The sequence below is a fragment of the Doryrhamphus excisus genome, chromosome 6, assembly GCF_030265055.1.
Source record: "Doryrhamphus excisus isolate RoL2022-K1 chromosome 6, RoL_Dexc_1.0, whole genome shotgun sequence".
Taxonomy (NCBI): Eukaryota; Metazoa; Chordata; class Actinopteri; order Syngnathiformes; family Syngnathidae; genus Doryrhamphus; species Doryrhamphus excisus.
The window spans coordinates 18,423,845-18,440,148 of NC_080471.1; the positions used below are offsets into that span (position 1 = coordinate 18,423,845).

General features: G+C 42.1%; 2 protein-coding genes across 3 annotated transcripts; one reads left to right on the forward strand and one right to left on the reverse strand.

Moving 5' to 3' along the window:
- The first annotated feature begins 205 nt into the window (after positions 1-205).
- On the forward strand, positions 206-7,346 carry ighmbp2 (immunoglobulin mu DNA binding protein 2). 2 transcript variants are annotated; one of them, XM_058076329.1, is made up of 16 exons: positions 206-367; positions 640-722; positions 835-1,004; positions 1,085-1,280; positions 1,377-1,474; positions 2,523-2,686; positions 2,750-2,950; positions 3,023-3,170; positions 3,249-3,423; positions 3,505-3,687; positions 3,767-3,885; positions 4,319-4,413; positions 4,541-4,664; positions 4,731-5,525; positions 5,607-5,806; positions 7,116-7,346. In XM_058076329.1, exons 2-16 carry the CDS (start codon positions 646-648, stop codon positions 7,305-7,307), a joined length of 2,937 nt encoding a protein of 978 aa, XP_057932312.1. In that variant the 5' UTR covers positions 206-367; positions 640-645; the 3' UTR covers positions 7,308-7,346. The 2 variants fall into 2 exon arrangements, with proteins under 2 accessions (XP_057932312.1, XP_057932313.1); XM_058076330.1 differs by lacking the exons at positions 4,319-4,413; positions 4,541-4,664.
- On the reverse strand, positions 7,313-16,213 carry rapsn (receptor-associated protein of the synapse, 43kD). The gene is made up of 8 exons (XM_058076331.1): positions 15,617-16,213; positions 15,049-15,387; positions 12,659-12,817; positions 10,374-10,472; positions 10,077-10,199; positions 9,344-9,397; positions 9,071-9,270; positions 7,313-9,008 (listed from the first exon to the last, which is right to left on the reverse strand). Exons 1-8 carry the CDS (start codon positions 15,839-15,841, stop codon positions 8,936-8,938), a joined length of 1,272 nt encoding a protein of 423 aa, XP_057932314.1. The 5' UTR covers positions 15,842-16,213; the 3' UTR covers positions 7,313-8,935.
- Positions 16,214-16,304: the final 91 nt, after the last annotated feature.

Consider the following 16,304-nt stretch of genomic DNA (forward strand, 5'->3'; position numbering starts at 1 on the left):
ACTATTGTATGGTTGTATATTGTCAAACAAACAGCACTGTACCTTTTTGCTTCCGATGGCTGTCACTGAATAGTTTCATTCAAGTGAATATCTTTTAATAATAATCACGTGTTACCTTATTTGCTGAATTGGTGAGATTTGCGTTGGATGCCAACTTCCGCTATGCTTGCCTTCAAAATAAAATTTTCACAGTGGGAAAACGGAAGTTGTTCATTTTAACAGGTGCTAGCAAGCTAACCACCGACTGAGATGTCAAGTAAAATATTTCCAGAAATTTTCTTTTCGGCATGAGGTATACAAGCATACATTGCTTTACTCATCACCTTCGCCTCTGACTGGGACTGACATTTATTTTCAACTGCAGTCGGTGAGTGTTTTAATCGCTTGTGAAATGCAGTTAAAGGAAAATGCGTAGCGTTAGCATGGCCGGCTTAGCTAACATGTCAACTTTTCATGAGTTCAGCGTAATAAATTCACATTAACCACTTCGAAGCACATTGTGTGGCTTTCATGAATGAAAGTGACCATTGTATCATCACAATAACAGATGAGAGAAACATAGCTGACTGTCATTCACAGGTTATGTGCTGTATTTACAGGAGAGCATTAATGGTGCATGTATTCTTTTTGTTTTTTTAGTGAGAGATGGCCGTGGAACAATTCGTGTCAAAGACATTGGAACTTCTGCTGGAGGAAAGGGAGGCTGAAATAGAGGAAACAAGGTATGAAGTTTAAAGTACAAAATACAATTCACGCAACCATTATGTTAGTTTATCCAAATTGCACTGCTTCTTTCCAAGCCTTTTTCCTATAAATATTGTTTTCTGCATCCAGGGTTTGGCAGGAGAACATCTCTCCTAAGGATCTTCAAAACAAAGGAGTATGCCTGTTAAAACTTCAGATCACAAGTCAGTCCACCGGCCTCTATGGTCGCGTAGTTGTTGTGCTTGAACCAAGAAAGTATCTTGGCCTCTCATCTCTTCCAAGCAACAGTTTTGGACCAGGTAAAATGGGCGAAAATGGTATCTCATCTTTTTGTAGCTTCTGGTTGGCTCCATGCAGTTGTTTGTGTCTTTTGTCACAGGTGATATCGTTGGGTTGTACGACTCGAGTGGATGCAGTGCGACATCTCAGATCAGCACTGGGATTGTAACACGGGTCAGCCAGGCGTCCATTAGTGTGGCTTTTGACGATTCAAAGGATGGAGTCAGTTTTGATACAGATGCTCTGTACAGCCTCTTAAAGTTGGCAAATGATGTGACTTACAAACGAATGAAACGGTAGGCTGTGTCATAATGTTGTTTGTTTGTTTGTTTTGTTTATTTTTTGTTTATAGCTTAACATTTTATGTCATTTTTGTGTGTTTGTGCTGGCAGTGCTTTAAATGTGTTAAATGGATACAAAAATGGGCCGGCTGCAAATCTAATCAGTGTTCTTTTTGGAGAAGCCAAACCTTCTTCTCTTTCCCGGCCAGGTAAGTGAAATGACAAATAACACAGGTATGAAGGAAACAGCATTAGTTACACCTGCACAATCCAATAACAACCAGCACAGCAAGTTTGTATGGACACCATCTTAAAGGTTCAATATATAGAATAATAGTATATTTAGTAGTTGTTAGTTGTAGTTTGCGGTGACACAACTGCACTGCATCATTATGAGAGGTGTATTAAACATTATGAACGTCATAGTTAATGTCATGGCTATAGACTGTGACAAAATGGTTGAATTTTACGGCTAAAATGTGAGACATTGCATGTAAATTTGCACCTTTATCCATTCACACACAAAAGCAGTATTGGACAAAGTTACATACTTATTTTGTTAACTTTGTCTCGGCATACAAAAAATATGGTGCGTTCAAAGACCAGTGGGAAACACTCAGCAAAACATATTCAAACAAAACAACATAAACATGCAAAAAATATAAGCTTTTAACCATATATTATTTTCCAATAAGATAATACCTCTTATTTCCAGATTGATATGCATTTACATATTAGTTGATGTAGTTACTTTAAATTAAAACATGTCCTTATTTTTGATGTTTTCTTCTGAAAGTTCTCCATGGCCGGGTTCGCCCCAGCCCTCAGACTACTACGTGGCCTGGTGGTTGGTGTTCATAAGATGATAATGATTAAGCTGTTATGTGTGATGAGAGGATGATAAGAGGAGTAATAAATAATTGTAATAAAAAAATAAATAAACAATTGTGCATAGCATGACATGTTAGGGACGGAAACATGGCAGATGCCATTTATTTGTCAGCATTTATCAGTAGTACTGGGAAAATTATGTGAATATTTACTTGATATTATTTACTCGATTTTGGTGTGTGCCCCCAAATTTTCTGCTTGTGCTACCTAAATTTTAAGTTGGGGTAGTACTCAGAGTAAAAAAAAAAAAAGTTAGTCTAGAGCCATTTTTGTAAAGGCAGTTTTTTCGTTACAGCTGTTCTATTGTGATGAGCGAATAGCCCACATACTGTATGTGTTTGTTTGTGTGTGTCCATTTCTCTTTAGATAAGATAGAGTTCTTTAACTCCAACCTGGATGATTCCCAGAAAGAAGCAGTGACATTTGCTCTGTCTCAGAGAGAACTGGCAGTAATTCACGGACCCCCCGGAACGGGCAAAACCACCACAGTGGTGGAGATCATTCTGCAAGCCATCAAACAAGGCCAAAAGGTGCACCAAAAAGCTCTGTATGACTGTAACTGACTCCAACTCACCGGAGCCATATTTGTGCAGGTCCTCTGCTGTGCCCCTTCTAACGTGGCTGTGGATAATTTAGTGGAGAGATTAGCCCGGTGCAAGGCCAAAGTTCTGAGGCTGGGTCACCCTGCCAGACTGCTGGAGTCTATACAAAAACATTCACTGGATGCCATCCTCGCCAAGAGCGCCAGTGCACACATCATTGCTGACATCCGCAAAGACATTGACAAAGCTTTTGTAAGTATCTCTGTATGTGCCTTATGCGAGCGACCTTGACTTGGGCTTTCTTTATATCCTTAATCCTCCAAGGCGGCAATGAAGAAAAACGCAGAGAAAGGAGGGCGGGGGAACTTCAGGCGGGAAATAGGCGAGCTAAGAAAGGAGCTGAAAACCAGGGAAGCAACAGGCATCTGCCAGGTTCTTCAAAGCGCTGATGTCATTTTATCAACCAACACAGGTTAGCAAAGAACAAACGTAATCCCGCTGTGGTCAGAACAGTGAAAGAGGCCATTTGCCCCCCCGCCCCAATGTACAGGTGCATGTGAAGACGGGCCTCTGAAGTTCCTGCCAGCGGAGCATTTTGATTGGGTGGTGATTGACGAGTGTGCCCAGTCGCTGGAGAGCAGCTGCTGGATCACCCTGCTTCGAGCACGCAAATGCATTTTGTCTGGAGACTACAAGCAGTTACCACCTACCATCAAATCACAGGCGTAAACAACCGTTTGCTGCATTTATTGGATATTTAGTGTGTTCATTTTAACATGTTCTCATCAACATTGTACTTCAATCAGGGCTGCTTCCAAAGGTCTATCTGTTAGTCTTATGGAAAGACTCATCCAGATGTATGGCGAGTCAGTTGTGCGCATGCTGACCGTCCAGTACCGCATGAACAGTGCCATCATGGAATGGGCCTCCAAAGAGATGTACCAAGGCAGACTGACGGCCCACAGCTCAGTGGCGACACATTTATTAAAGTGAGAATCATCTTAACTGTAAGATACAACCAAACCTAGTGCTAATCTGTAAAATAACTTGATTAAATGATGCATGCAGAGATCTACCTGGTGTCACATGTGTCGAAGAGACCAGCACACCTCTTCTTCTCATCGACACGTCCGGCTGTGGTCTGACTGAAACACAGGCGGCAGATGAACAGTCTAAAGGCAACCAAGGTTTGGCTTCTCTTCAGATTTACATAAGAAAAAAACTTTACAAGGCGGCACGGCGGTCGAGTGGTTAGCGCGCAGACCTCACAGCTAGGAGACCAGAGTTCAATTCCACCCTCGGGCATCTCTGTGTGGAGTTTGCATGTTCTCCCCGTGCATGCGTGGGTTTTCTCCGGGTACTCCGGTTTCCTCCCACATTCCAAAAACATGCTAGGTTAATTGGCGACTTCAAATTGTCCATAGGTATGAATGTGAGTGTGAATGGTTGTTTGTCTATATGTGCCCTGTGATTGGCTTGTGATTGTCTTGCCTGAAGACAGCTGGGATAGGCTCCAGCACCCCCGCGACCCTTGTGAGGAAAAGCGGTAGAAAATGAATGAATTAAAAACTTTACAAAAATAAAAAAATCACCTTTTTAACCACATATCTGTTTACTCAGGTGAGGTTGACATTGTGGATCTGCACATAAAGGCTTTGACAGAAGCTGGAGTTAATGCTAAAGACATAGCTGTCATTGCACCCTACAATTTGCAAGTAAGTAGGTCACGATCTAAATATGCAGCCTATGCATAACTGACATAGAGCTTATATTTGCGGATATTACGTAGATTGTGTTGGTGTACCTGCTGTGCATGGTTTAACAATTCGGACGTCTGTGAAGGTTGACCTTCTGCGCCAGAAACTTTCCGTAAGACACCCAGAGCTGGAAATTAAATCAGTGGATGGATTTCAAGGCCGAGAAAAAGAAGCTGTGGTTTTATCTTTAGTGCGGTCCAATAGAAAAGGTAACTATTTTTTTATTGTGTGTCTGTCATAGAAACTTTGCAACTATGAATCCTTCCTGAATGCAGGTGAAGTTGGATTTCTGGCTGAGGACCGAAGGATCAATGTGGCTGTCACACGTGCGAGACGTCACGTAGCTATCGTGTGCGACACACAGACGGTTCAGAATCACGCTTTCCTAAAGACATTGGTGCATCATGTGACCGAGTACGGAGAGGTCAGAACTGCATTTGAGTACATACAAGACCTTGTACCACAGAACTACGTCCGTGACCACAAAGACACAAAGACTGATACGTCGGCTTCTCAGAAGGAGAAGAAAGCCAAACCAATCCAGAAGAAATCAAATGGAAGCAACCACACAAAAAATGGTCATAAACAGGATAAGCACATAACGATGTCCGCATCAACGCTCATTGATGAAGAACAGAACAAGAACAGAGAAAGCGAGATCAGACGTATGGTCGAGGATTTTGCAAAGGACCTCAATCAGAGTGAAGTCGATTTCCCGCCATCATTTACCTCCCATGATCGCCTTCTGGTGCACCAGATCGCCGAAGAGCTCGGCCTCAATCATGAGAGCAAAGGCGAGGGCAAAGACAGATGCATCACCATCTCAAAGCATGTTCCTCCTAAACCGCCTGAATCAGCCGCAGTAGAACAGGAAGAGGTGCTAGAAGAAAAAGTGGGAGCAGCCGCTTCTCAAGAGAAGGACATTCCTCCAAACGCAGAATCTTCAAACCAAAATCCATTCGATCTAAAAAGTCTACATTTGGAACGAATGAAGCGTGAGCAGCAGAAAAGAGAACAAAAGAAGCAACAGAACATCTCAGTATCTTCAAAGAAAACCAATGCAGCTAAAGGTTAGCTTAGCAAACATCTCTATGTTTACATTATCTCGGAAATTCAGTGTCAACTTTTGTATTTTTTTTTTTTCTTGCCAGGAAAGAAGCAAACCAAAGCAGGCGCCTGTGAGATTGCGGCTGCCGCTTCTCCCGACGATGACTTTTACGCCCTCATCAATGCCGTGGTGAAGGCAGACAGCGTGTGCAGCTTTGTCAAGTGTAAAGCATCGGTGCTAACACTCGGACAGCTTTGTTTGTTCTGCAACAGACAATATTGTCTCAGTCACCACATACCAGAGGTAAGATGAATAGTGTAGAACCTGCAAAATGTTTGTTACAATTGGCACATTTATCTACATTGTGTACGTAGTTCTGGAAGACATTCATTTTGACTGTAGTTTTCACACTTATTGGTCAATCTTACAATCTTAATATTTATCTTCTTCTTTTGTAATTGTGAATTGCAACCAAACGCATTAGTCCCCCTTCTTCTGCAAGTTAATGCAGGGGACTAAGCCTGTCACGATAACTAATTTTGCAGGTGGATAATTGCGCTTGTACTTATGGACCAATATGTGATAATTTCGACTTTTTATTGTGAAAAAAAAGCGAAAAAAAATCAATTATCATTGTGTCATGTCACTTTTGAGCCACTAGATGGCACTCATTGCCGAGTGTCACCACACCTGACAATTCCTACTGCAGGTGTCAGAACTACACACATACAGCAACACGATAGGTGGATAAAAACACACAATACAGTACCAATGTATAATGCAGAATATTAACCAACTACTATAAGCTCTAATCATGTACTTTCCAGTCTTTTTTTTATTTTTTTTTTTTACAAAAACTACAGCAAAGGGGGCGGCACTGCGGTCTCGTGGTTAGTGCACAGACCTCACAGCTAGGAGACCAGGGTTCAATTCCACCCTCGGCCATCTCTGTGTGGAGTTTGCATGTTCTCCCCGTGCATGCGTGGGTTTTCTCCGGGTACTCCGGTTTCCTCCCACATTCCAAAAAAAACATGCTAGGTTAATTGGCGACTCCAAATTGTCCATAGGTATGAATGTGAGTGTGAATGGTTGTTTGTCTATATGTGCCCTGTGATTGGCTGTCGACCAGTCCAGGGTGTACCCCGCCTCTCGCCCGAAGACAGCTGGGATAGGCTCCAGCACCGCCGCGACCCTCGTGAGGATAAGCGGTAGAAAATGAATGAATGAATGTACAGCAAAGCACTGTGGGAAACAGGAAGTACTCCCAGTGACGCTACATTATGTAGTTCGTCTCTCTCGTGTAGCCCCGCTGAGAAAATGTTTACTTCATATAGAGCCAATGCACACAGACACATGCAGAGTGAACCCTCTTGTCATCCAGCCGGTGTAGCACAGAGAGACTAACAGATGGCGCAGAAACACATCAATTTAACGAGGGCTCATAATTGACCTTTTATTTTTTTAATCCTTTTTAATCCATATATCCATTATTGTGACTGACCTACAGGTTGGTGGCGTGTTTTTGTGTAGACATCAAACATAATTCATTACAATAACTGATTATTGTTTTGCCCATGTTTCAGGCTTATTCAGTAAATGTTTGTGCTTTTAGGTACACGGCTGTGGAGATAAAGCAAAGTCTCACGCTCGCATGAGAATAAGCAAAGAAGGGGTCCTGTACGCCGGAAGTGGCACTAAAGACAAATCCATGGACGCCAATAAGAAATCTTATCTGCATCGTAAACTCGACTCCAAACTCAAAGATATGGCATCACAGAGGAAAATGAAAAAAAACAAAGAGTAGGGTGGGTAACATTGTTGGAATAAAGTGGTGTGAATTCTACCAATTTTTTTTATGATTTATTTTGTAAACAAGATACATTGCACTGGACAACTGAATGCATTCATACACATAAACACAATGTAGCACATAAGAGAGGCAGACAGGTAATGTACGCAACACATTATACCGCCATGGTAGAGTTCCTAATACCAGTTGTACCTTTTCAACAGGGCTGTTCAAAGTGTGGGACGACAGAATATAACACACTTGGGGCCTCCACGCCCCCCCAGAAAATTGTTCTGGGGAGTTCCCCCACCTACCCCAGACTGAAATTCTTTATCTGTGCATTCAATGATATCCACTGGTGCCTTCAAGGAAGGTCACGTCACACTTTGAAAAACCCTGCTAGTGTCAAAATGTGTTTAAATCCTTTAATTTCCAAGTACCGGTAGTTATTCCAGTATCACTGAGATGATGATGATTCTGGATATGTGATGCACATTTTAACATGACAGCATGTAGAGGTAGTTTATTTATTCTTACACTGAAGTGGTTTGGTTTATTTCAAACAATGTATCATGTTTTGTAATGGGGCATCAATAGAATTCATCTGTTTGAAAGCGATGCAAACAAACGCCAAAAAGTACACATTAGCTACCCCAGTACAATAATCAGCTCCTGAATTGGAGCTGCATCAAAAACATTACCTTTGCAAAGATATTGTACAGATTTTTAGGTTTATAATAATAGTTGTAGTCTACAGTAGTGTAAAATGGCAATGCATTGTGTTTCTAATATTTCATCCAATTACAATGTGGGAAAAAATAAATACATAAGGAGTTTGAGATCAGCTAAACATAATTAAATGCAAATGCTCAAGTAAATAAACCCACTACAGAGATTTGGATTATTCATTGTAATTTCTTGGTGTTCTATAGTCAATGAAGCATGCAACATCTGACTTTAGAATACAGAGTCCTCCATTCTAAAGCTTCTCACATCTTTTCAAATCAATTGATAACTATTTACAAATGACAAACCCACATTAAAGCGACCGACCCGGTAGATTTCCTATTAAACAATCGGCGTCCTTAACTGCTGATGTGTAAAAGAGAACAAGGAATTTCTATGAAGACCTCAATGTGTGTCGGTTCCTCATCTCAATAAATACGGAGAAAAAAAACAGTAAAGACATGAGAGTCTGGTTAAGTTTTTCCACTACACTTCATGATGGTACAGTATGTACAAGAAGAAAATAAAAAGAAAACATAATATGCATAAAAAGGTGTAAATAAAGAAATCTCATCCTCTTATAATACAGTAATATTGCATAGAATAGTTAAATAGAGTTAACGTAATGAAGAGTCCACATTCCTCTACAGACAGAGTGAGGCTATTTCAGCCTGTACTTTAACCTCTACTGTCTTCCTCAGTCTCTCCCAGGCTGATGTCAGTATAGAACATACCTTCAGGTGTCCTCAGAAGTGAGGACTCCTGCTTCAGTTCAGCATCGTTCTCTCACCTGACAGCATGTGAGACCCTCCTCAAACACTTCACCACTTCCCGAGGCCGCTCCCCGCTTCATTTAGACCAGTCAGCAGGCAGTCAGGCATCAAGTCGCCATGTTTGGACACAATCGATGGGCACAATCACACAAACCCAGGCTTCATGGAGTTCTTGAAACACTTGGGACAACCTTTTGTCCCGTTAGTCTGCAGACACCTTAAAGAAGATAGCATTAGAATCAGACCTAAAAAAAAAAAACAAGGCCAATGTGAACTCACTTGAGGTGGAAAATATGGGAACAGGGTAAGGCCTGCAGCTTTTGGTCCCTGTCCCCGATGGACTCGCCACACATGCCGCAGTAGAGCTCCAGCTCCTCCACACACTGCAGGAACTTCACCACCTGCTCTCGTAGCTCCTCCTGCTTCCCTTGGCTCCTGTAGATGCCTTCCCTCAAACAGTGGGCCTTCAGTGTGCACAGCTGGAGACGCATACAAAGCAATGACATGATGGAGAACATGTGCACCACAACATTTGGGAGGAACTTCACCAACCTTGTTTCCCATTCCATCTGCCAGCGCCTGTGCTCGCTCTAACGAATCAAGAGCCTGGGGAATAAAACATGGCACAAATATGAATTATAAGAATTGATATCAATATCAGAAATGTCCCATATAGCGATAATAAAGCCAATATCATTCATTCATTCAATTTCTACCGCTTATCCTCACGAGGGTCACGGGGGGTGCTGGAGCCTATCCCAGCTGTCTTCGGACGAAAGGCGTGGTACACCCTGGACTGGTCGCCAGCCAATCACAGGGCACATATAGACAAACAACCATTCACACTCACATTCATACCTATGGACAATTTGGAGTCGCCAATTAACCTAGCATGTTTTTGGAATGTGGGAGGAAACCGTATAAAATCCACGCATGCACGGGGAGAACATGCAAACTACACACAGGGATGGCCGAGGGTGGAATTGAACCCTGGTCTCCTAGCTGTGAGGTCTGCTTTCTACATGTAAAACGATAATTATTTCTCTAGTGTAACTTTTGGGATGTTTGTACGGTTCAGTTTTGTTCTGACCAATAAAACACTCTCTATTTAGATTTATACTAAGTGTAAAAAGTTATTGGAATTGAACTGGAGTCTCTAACCACTCGTCCGCCGTGCAGCACAAGCCTATATCAAGCATCTCTAATTTTGAGTGTGTGTGAATATACTGTAAGAAATGACCCACTTTTACTGTATGATGAATGTGTGGTGTTGTCACAAAGGCACCTTATCATATTCCTTGAGCAGAAGCCAACACTTTGCGACAGCCAGGTGCACATGACCTTGTCCAAGACGATTCCCAATCTCAGTCATGATGCCTAACGCAGATTCGTAACGAGGGAATGCTTTCTGAAAGAGAACGGGTAAAAAAAAAGATAAAAATCAGTTGCAAAGCAAAGCAAATTCATATTTATGTAAAACTAGACACAGAATAAAAGCCCAGGCTAAAACACATTAAAAGCAATGGCTGGTGTCATGTAAGCTAATATAAGCAGGAGAACAAATAGGAACTTTTCTCCTTACATCAAAGTCCCGCCTGTAGCGGTGTATGTCTGCAAAGTTTAGCAAGCACAGGGCCTGCAGAGGACGGTCACCATGCTGCAGGGCGATTTTCATAGACTCCTGTTGAAGGACATAAAACAGGAGTAAAACATAAAAAGATGATACACATAAAAACACAAGGGACCCATGAGATCCCCTGAATGAATAACATTCTTCAGATACACACATTAAAACTTGTTTTGTCATATTAAATGGATTCAAATATCAACACTTACAATACCAATAGCCATACTCTAGTCACTTCATTGCAATACTGTACATATTACTGTTATTATATATTGTCACATCCATACTGTGCATACTGTTTATAATCTGTATAATCTGCAATAGCCATATTATAGTCATTTATATCCCTGTACATATCCTCACTGTATTATAGTCATACCCTGTTATAGTTTGTACATAGATCTGTCCATTTTTTCTACATTTCTACATACTTACTACTAAGGTACTTATAAAATTGCACTTCTGGTTGGATGCTAACTGCATTTTGTTGCCCTGTACCAGTGACATGAGCAATAACAATAAAGTTGAATCTAATCTAATCTAATCTAACCAAGGGTATTATTAGTATCGGATGGATACTGGAAAAATTATATTGATATTTTTTTACTTCTCTTCTATGTTTATTTTCACAAATATCTGACTTTTTTGGAGGGACAAAAGTCAAAGGATTTGAATGAGAGCCAATACTTATTTTCTATATTTTGCTCGTATAATTGTATGTAATCAAAGGGAATACATTTGGATCTCAACAAGTATTATTACCAAAAACAGTCTTGTTATCGTATGTCCAAACAGTGACCAAACAAAGCACTACTCTCTCTGTGAAGAATGGATTGTAGTTCTGTTAGAGTTGGGACACTGTAGACAGATTCCGGCCATTCAATTATATTCTGATCTACTGTATAAATGTTGTTTTGTTGTGTTGAACAACGCCTTAGCGTCAGATAATAAGGTTTGCGCTCATTAAACGTGACCCTACATATTGGGAAGTCCTCGGGAGTGCTTGAACAATGCCTTAGCGTCAGATAATAAAGTTTGCGCCTTCGGAAGTGAGCCCTGAAAGACGTTTTGGATGGGTCTGCACACCCGATTTTACAGATTAGACCTACTTCAACTGAGTCAATGCGATCTGAACTTCCTTATATGGGCTGCAGATTGCCTGCACTCAGTCAACTTGACCGTACGTATCGGGAAGTCCTTGGGAGCGCTTGGGAGTGTCACTAATCGCAGCAGAGGGGGTGTATCTACAGGAAGGAGTAAATTAAACAGACTGTTTCGGTCGGAAACAGGAACTTTGTGGGTTATTGTGTGTAGCTGCTCTATGGGAGTCCGCAACTCAATACAGAGTACCAAACATTCATATAATAGGTCCCCTTTAAACATTATTATGTGTGTAGGTGCTTTATTTGTTCGTAGGACACACACAGAACAATTAACAACTCTGTATCTTTCTCCTTTATTCCTCCTAAATAAGCACCGATGAGGCATTCACAAGTACTACGTATTTCTGAGTGTTTGTGTGAAAGTTGCAAGTACCGGTACCAAAGTTTGAGAGCCATAGAGCATCCATTCTTCCGTTTTTGTGTGACAAGATTATGTGCTAGAATAAAACATACACGGTCGTGGGAACTCGGACCTGGACTATAATAAACGAATTGATTCATCACACAATAAATTCAAATGAGTTGGATGATCCTCATCTCTCGTGTTCAATCACTTGCGTTAGTTCCATAGAACAACAGTATGAACGTAGTGAACCTTTTTGTCAGTCATACAGTGTCTTTGTTTCAGTGGGTGGAGGCGGGGCCGCTAGCGTACACACAGAGTGCAAAAGAGTGTATTTAGTTGTGTGTCGGATCAACACCAAAATACGCAGTATAGCCCCCAGCCCAGTGAGGTACATCCTCTTCTATAGACGACAGGAAGTGGAAATTGTTTGTCTGAATGCATTTGGCAAATGTAATACTATCTTGTTACCAGACTTTTGCACGCCAAAGCAATGACAGAGTTATTTTTCAGCACCTCCCCCACCAGTACATAATTAGAACAGAGAGCGGAGACTACACCCCCCCCCCCCTTCTCTTCATTAACACTTAAAAGCAGAGCCTCTGTAGGCATATTTTGGTCCAGGTCTAAGGTCCGGAACAAGGGAACAACTGGCGCTAGCACCTGTCTACTGTATCTACAGCTCTGACATCAGGACGCCCCAAAGACATCCGTTATTGTCCGTACGCGCTTACCTCGCAGCATTCCATGGCGTCTGGCAGGCGTTCCAGCTTCCTGTAGGCTACGGACATGTGGTACTGGCTCATGGCTCGATACTTGAGGCTCCAGCCTTTGCCGTAGTCGTTGACCAACTCGGCCGCTTTGCAGGGAAAAAACAGGGCTTTCTCATAGTCCTGTGAACGAGACCGACGCAAGTGTTGTTTTTGCTTGAGAAGTAAACATGGAAGCATCAAAATATTTTTTTTAATGCATGCATAAAATAACGTGAGTACATTCTCCACATACCACCTGGTCACAATGCCATTGAAACCAATCCTCCACGGGAAGCTAGGGGGATTACTTTTACAAATCTCTGATGTCAAGGGTACGCTATCACCCCCCCCTCCACTCCCCCGCCTTTACCAGAGCAGGCCGCCATGATTGACAATGCCCACTACTCCATGAGCTAACGCTCGTTTGTTTGGATCCTTGGCAGTGTTATCATGCTCTGCAAATAAACATGAGCGATTGCACAATGGAGTCACACGTGCAACACAATGTCAGTGGGCTGCTGCTGTTTCATGTCTGATGAAAGAACTGCGGTCACTCTGCCAAGTAATGGCAACGCAGGCTCAGATGCGGCACATTCAGGTGAGCTATTACGCTAACTCTTGCATAACGCAACCTGGAAAGTCCACATTTAGTTGTAATCGGTGTCATGTCACATGATGAGAATTAACTCGTGAGTGTGAGTGTTTTTTTACACTTATGTGATAAGTATGAATGCTAGACATTGATATGCATAATGTACATTACACATAAGACTGTTTTTATTGTTTTACCTCCTAATACTAACACTGGTTCAGCACTATAGTACGTCTTGCAGTGGTTAACTTTTTACACTTGCATGATAAGTATAAATCTAAATAGGGAGTGTTTTATTCGTCAGAAGAAAACTGAACCGTAAAAACATCCCAAAAGTTACATTTGATAAATAATAATTAGCGTTTTACATGTAGAAAAGACCAGAGTTCAATTCCAACCTCGGCCATCTCTGTGTGGAGTTTGCATGTTCTCCCCGTGCATGCGTGGGTTTTCTCCGGGTACTCCGGTTTCCTCCCACATTCCAAAAACATGCTAGGTTAATTGGCGACTCCAAATTGTCCATAGGTATGAATGTGAGTGTGAATGGTTGTTTGTCTATATGTGCCCTGTGATTGGCTGGCGACCAGTCCAGGGTGTACCCCGCCTCTCGCCCAAAGACAGCTGGGATAGGCTCCAGCATACCCCCCGCGACCCTCGTGAGGATAAGCGGTAGAAAATGAATGAATGATATGTAGAAAACTATGCAAAAAGTAATTCTAAATGATGAATAAATTGAACTTATTGTTGATGCAGACTTGCCGTACATTAGACCAAGGGATCACAAGATCAAATTCTCTCATTTTCTTCCTCAAATAACAACTTGTCCCCATGGTGGGCTATTTAGCAGTCAATGAAACCAATCAGCAAAGTAGGTAACTCTCATTGAAAGAAAGTGAATGAAAATGCTTTCATTAAATATTCATTCATTTTCTACCGCTTATCCTCACTAGTGTTGCGGGGGTGCTGGAGCCTATCCCAGCTGTTTTCAGATGAGAGGCGGGGTACACCCTGGACTGGTCGCCAGCCAATCACAGGGCACATATAGACAAACAACCATTCACACTCACATTCATACCTACGGACAATTTGGAGTCGCCAATTAACCTAGCATGTTTTTGGAATGTGGGAGGAAACCGGAGTACGTCTTTAAATATAATAAATTAAATTAAATACATTTTACATTAATATTATTTTTTGTTACATTTTACATTAATTGAAATATAATTGAAAAAGCATCACACAGTCCAATCTATATCATTTTTCGAAATAAAATAGTAATAAATAAAAACATTTCCGAACTTGAAATTCTGAATTAGGGTTAGTAAACAACATTTTGACACTGGAACAGACTATTACTACTACTACTACTATGATTTCTTGTAGTAAAATCCAAACAAATCCCAGATCAACCAGCATCAAGGAACAGATTGGGTTTGACTTAAGACATAGTCATTGCATGGCAGGGAGGTCGTAGCGTTTACTAAATGTCTAAGCGGGGGGGGGGGGGGGGGGGTCCAAATGTTTTCCAAGGAGGGCCACATACAGAACAATTAAAGCATTCAAATGCCACTTACATTCTACATAGTTCTAAACATGTTAAGCTCAATCCAATCTAAGTAAAGAAATGGTTTGATTTTTTGATTATGCTGTGGGATGCAAAAAAAAAAAAAAAAACAGGTGTAGCCATTTGGACCCCCCCTTTCCAGCATTTTTGCATGGTAGCCATATGTGATGCATTTCCCCTTCAATTCACAATTTTTCAGTAAAATCTGATAGTCACCTTCAGATGGATGTAGATGTTTCCCAGACTGCAACAGACTCTGCACTCCAGCATCTTATCGTCATTGTTGTGTGCATAGCGGAGGGCCTTCTCGTAGCTCTCCAAAGCTTGCTGGAAGAGGCTGAGGCCCAGGAAGGCGTTGCCCATGCTGAGACATACCTGACCGTTGAGCTGCAGACTGACAGTGGTGCCCTGCATGTTTAAGCAGGTCTTACAATAGGATACCGTTTTGTGGAAGTCGCACAGCTTCTCGTTGCTGCGCGCCAAGTTCAGATAACCCTCGGTCAGGTAGTCGGGGTCCTCCATTTCTCTGGCCGTGTCGATTTGATCCAAGGCGTACTGCAAAAAGAGGGATGAAGCTGCATGAATTGCTCAGTGTGGAGAGAAGTGCCGCTGATTATGTCAACATGACTCTCGGATTGCATGACACCTATTTACTCTGCACGATCCACACATGGAAGTTCTACTAAGGAGGCAACCTTTGAGCACTTATCGTTATTGAAAATTAGAATTATGCAAGACAAGAAAAGGAGTCCAAATTAATCAAGGTGATACTTTGGAGTCTTACCTTGAGCATATCTTTATATTTCCCCATTTCCGAGTGAGCCGTGATCAAGCATCCCAAAACTCGAAACTTTCCTCCAGGATCTGAGGTCTTCTCCAACACTTTTGTCCACACTTGCAGAGCTTTATCAGTCTGGTTGGATTGGTACAACCTCAGGCCCTTCTCGATCTGCTGCTTGGTTTGGTCCTGGCCCATCTCTGCTCCGAGGTGCCTCATAAAAATATTCATTCGTTTAGGCCATGCGACTTTAGCGGGGCAGCAGGAAAGCAGATCTCTGCCATGCAAAACACAGAAGAAGATCCCTTGAAGATGATCCCCTGAGAGGTCGCTGCCAGAAGGCCCAGCACATCCAGGTCTCTCAGCTCCGGCTGCGCTGAAAGGAAACCGGATCCAACAAAGTCGAGCGCCGACCCACCAAGACCATTATCACCAGTGACTTTGTAGTAAAGCGAAGAGCTGGGAAAATATCTTCCCCCATTTAACCGTGGAATAATCCCCCCTCGGTATGGAGCATTTCAAAGTTCTTCCTCATATTTGCGACTGAAAACCGCCAAAGAAACACGTTTCGTAGCAGAGCGCTAGCAGCAATATCCAAGAATATCTACTCCCTCCACACCCCAAGCCACAGGAATTCTCAGCACCCCTCTGTCCAACCCCCCCCCCCTCCACCTTCCTCGTAGTGCTGGCGCTA

Bases quoted from the DNA above. Each gene is read 5' to 3' on its own strand.
- rapsn (XM_058076331.1), bottom strand. From the start codon at position 15,841: ATGAATATTTTTATGAGGCACCTCGGAGCAGAGATGGGCCAGGACCAA. The intron at 15,388-15,616 runs GTAAGACTCCAA...CTCTTTTTGCAG, and splicing joins AATATAAAGATATGCTCAAG to TACGCCTTGGATCAAATCGA. The intron at 9,009-9,070 runs GTGAGTTCACAT...ATCTTCTTTAAG, and splicing joins TCCCATATTTTCCACCTCAA to GTGTCTGCAGACTAACGGGA.
- ighmbp2 (XM_058076329.1), top strand. From the start codon at position 646: ATGGCCGTGGAACAATTCGTGTCAAAGACATTGGAACTTCTGCTGGAG. The intron at 1,475-2,522 runs GTAAGTGAAATG...ATTTCTCTTTAG, and splicing joins TTCTTCTCTTTCCCGGCCAG to ATAAGATAGAGTTCTTTAAC. The intron at 5,526-5,606 runs GTTAGCTTAGCA...TTTTCTTGCCAG, and splicing joins GAAAACCAATGCAGCTAAAG to GAAAGAAGCAAACCAAAGCA.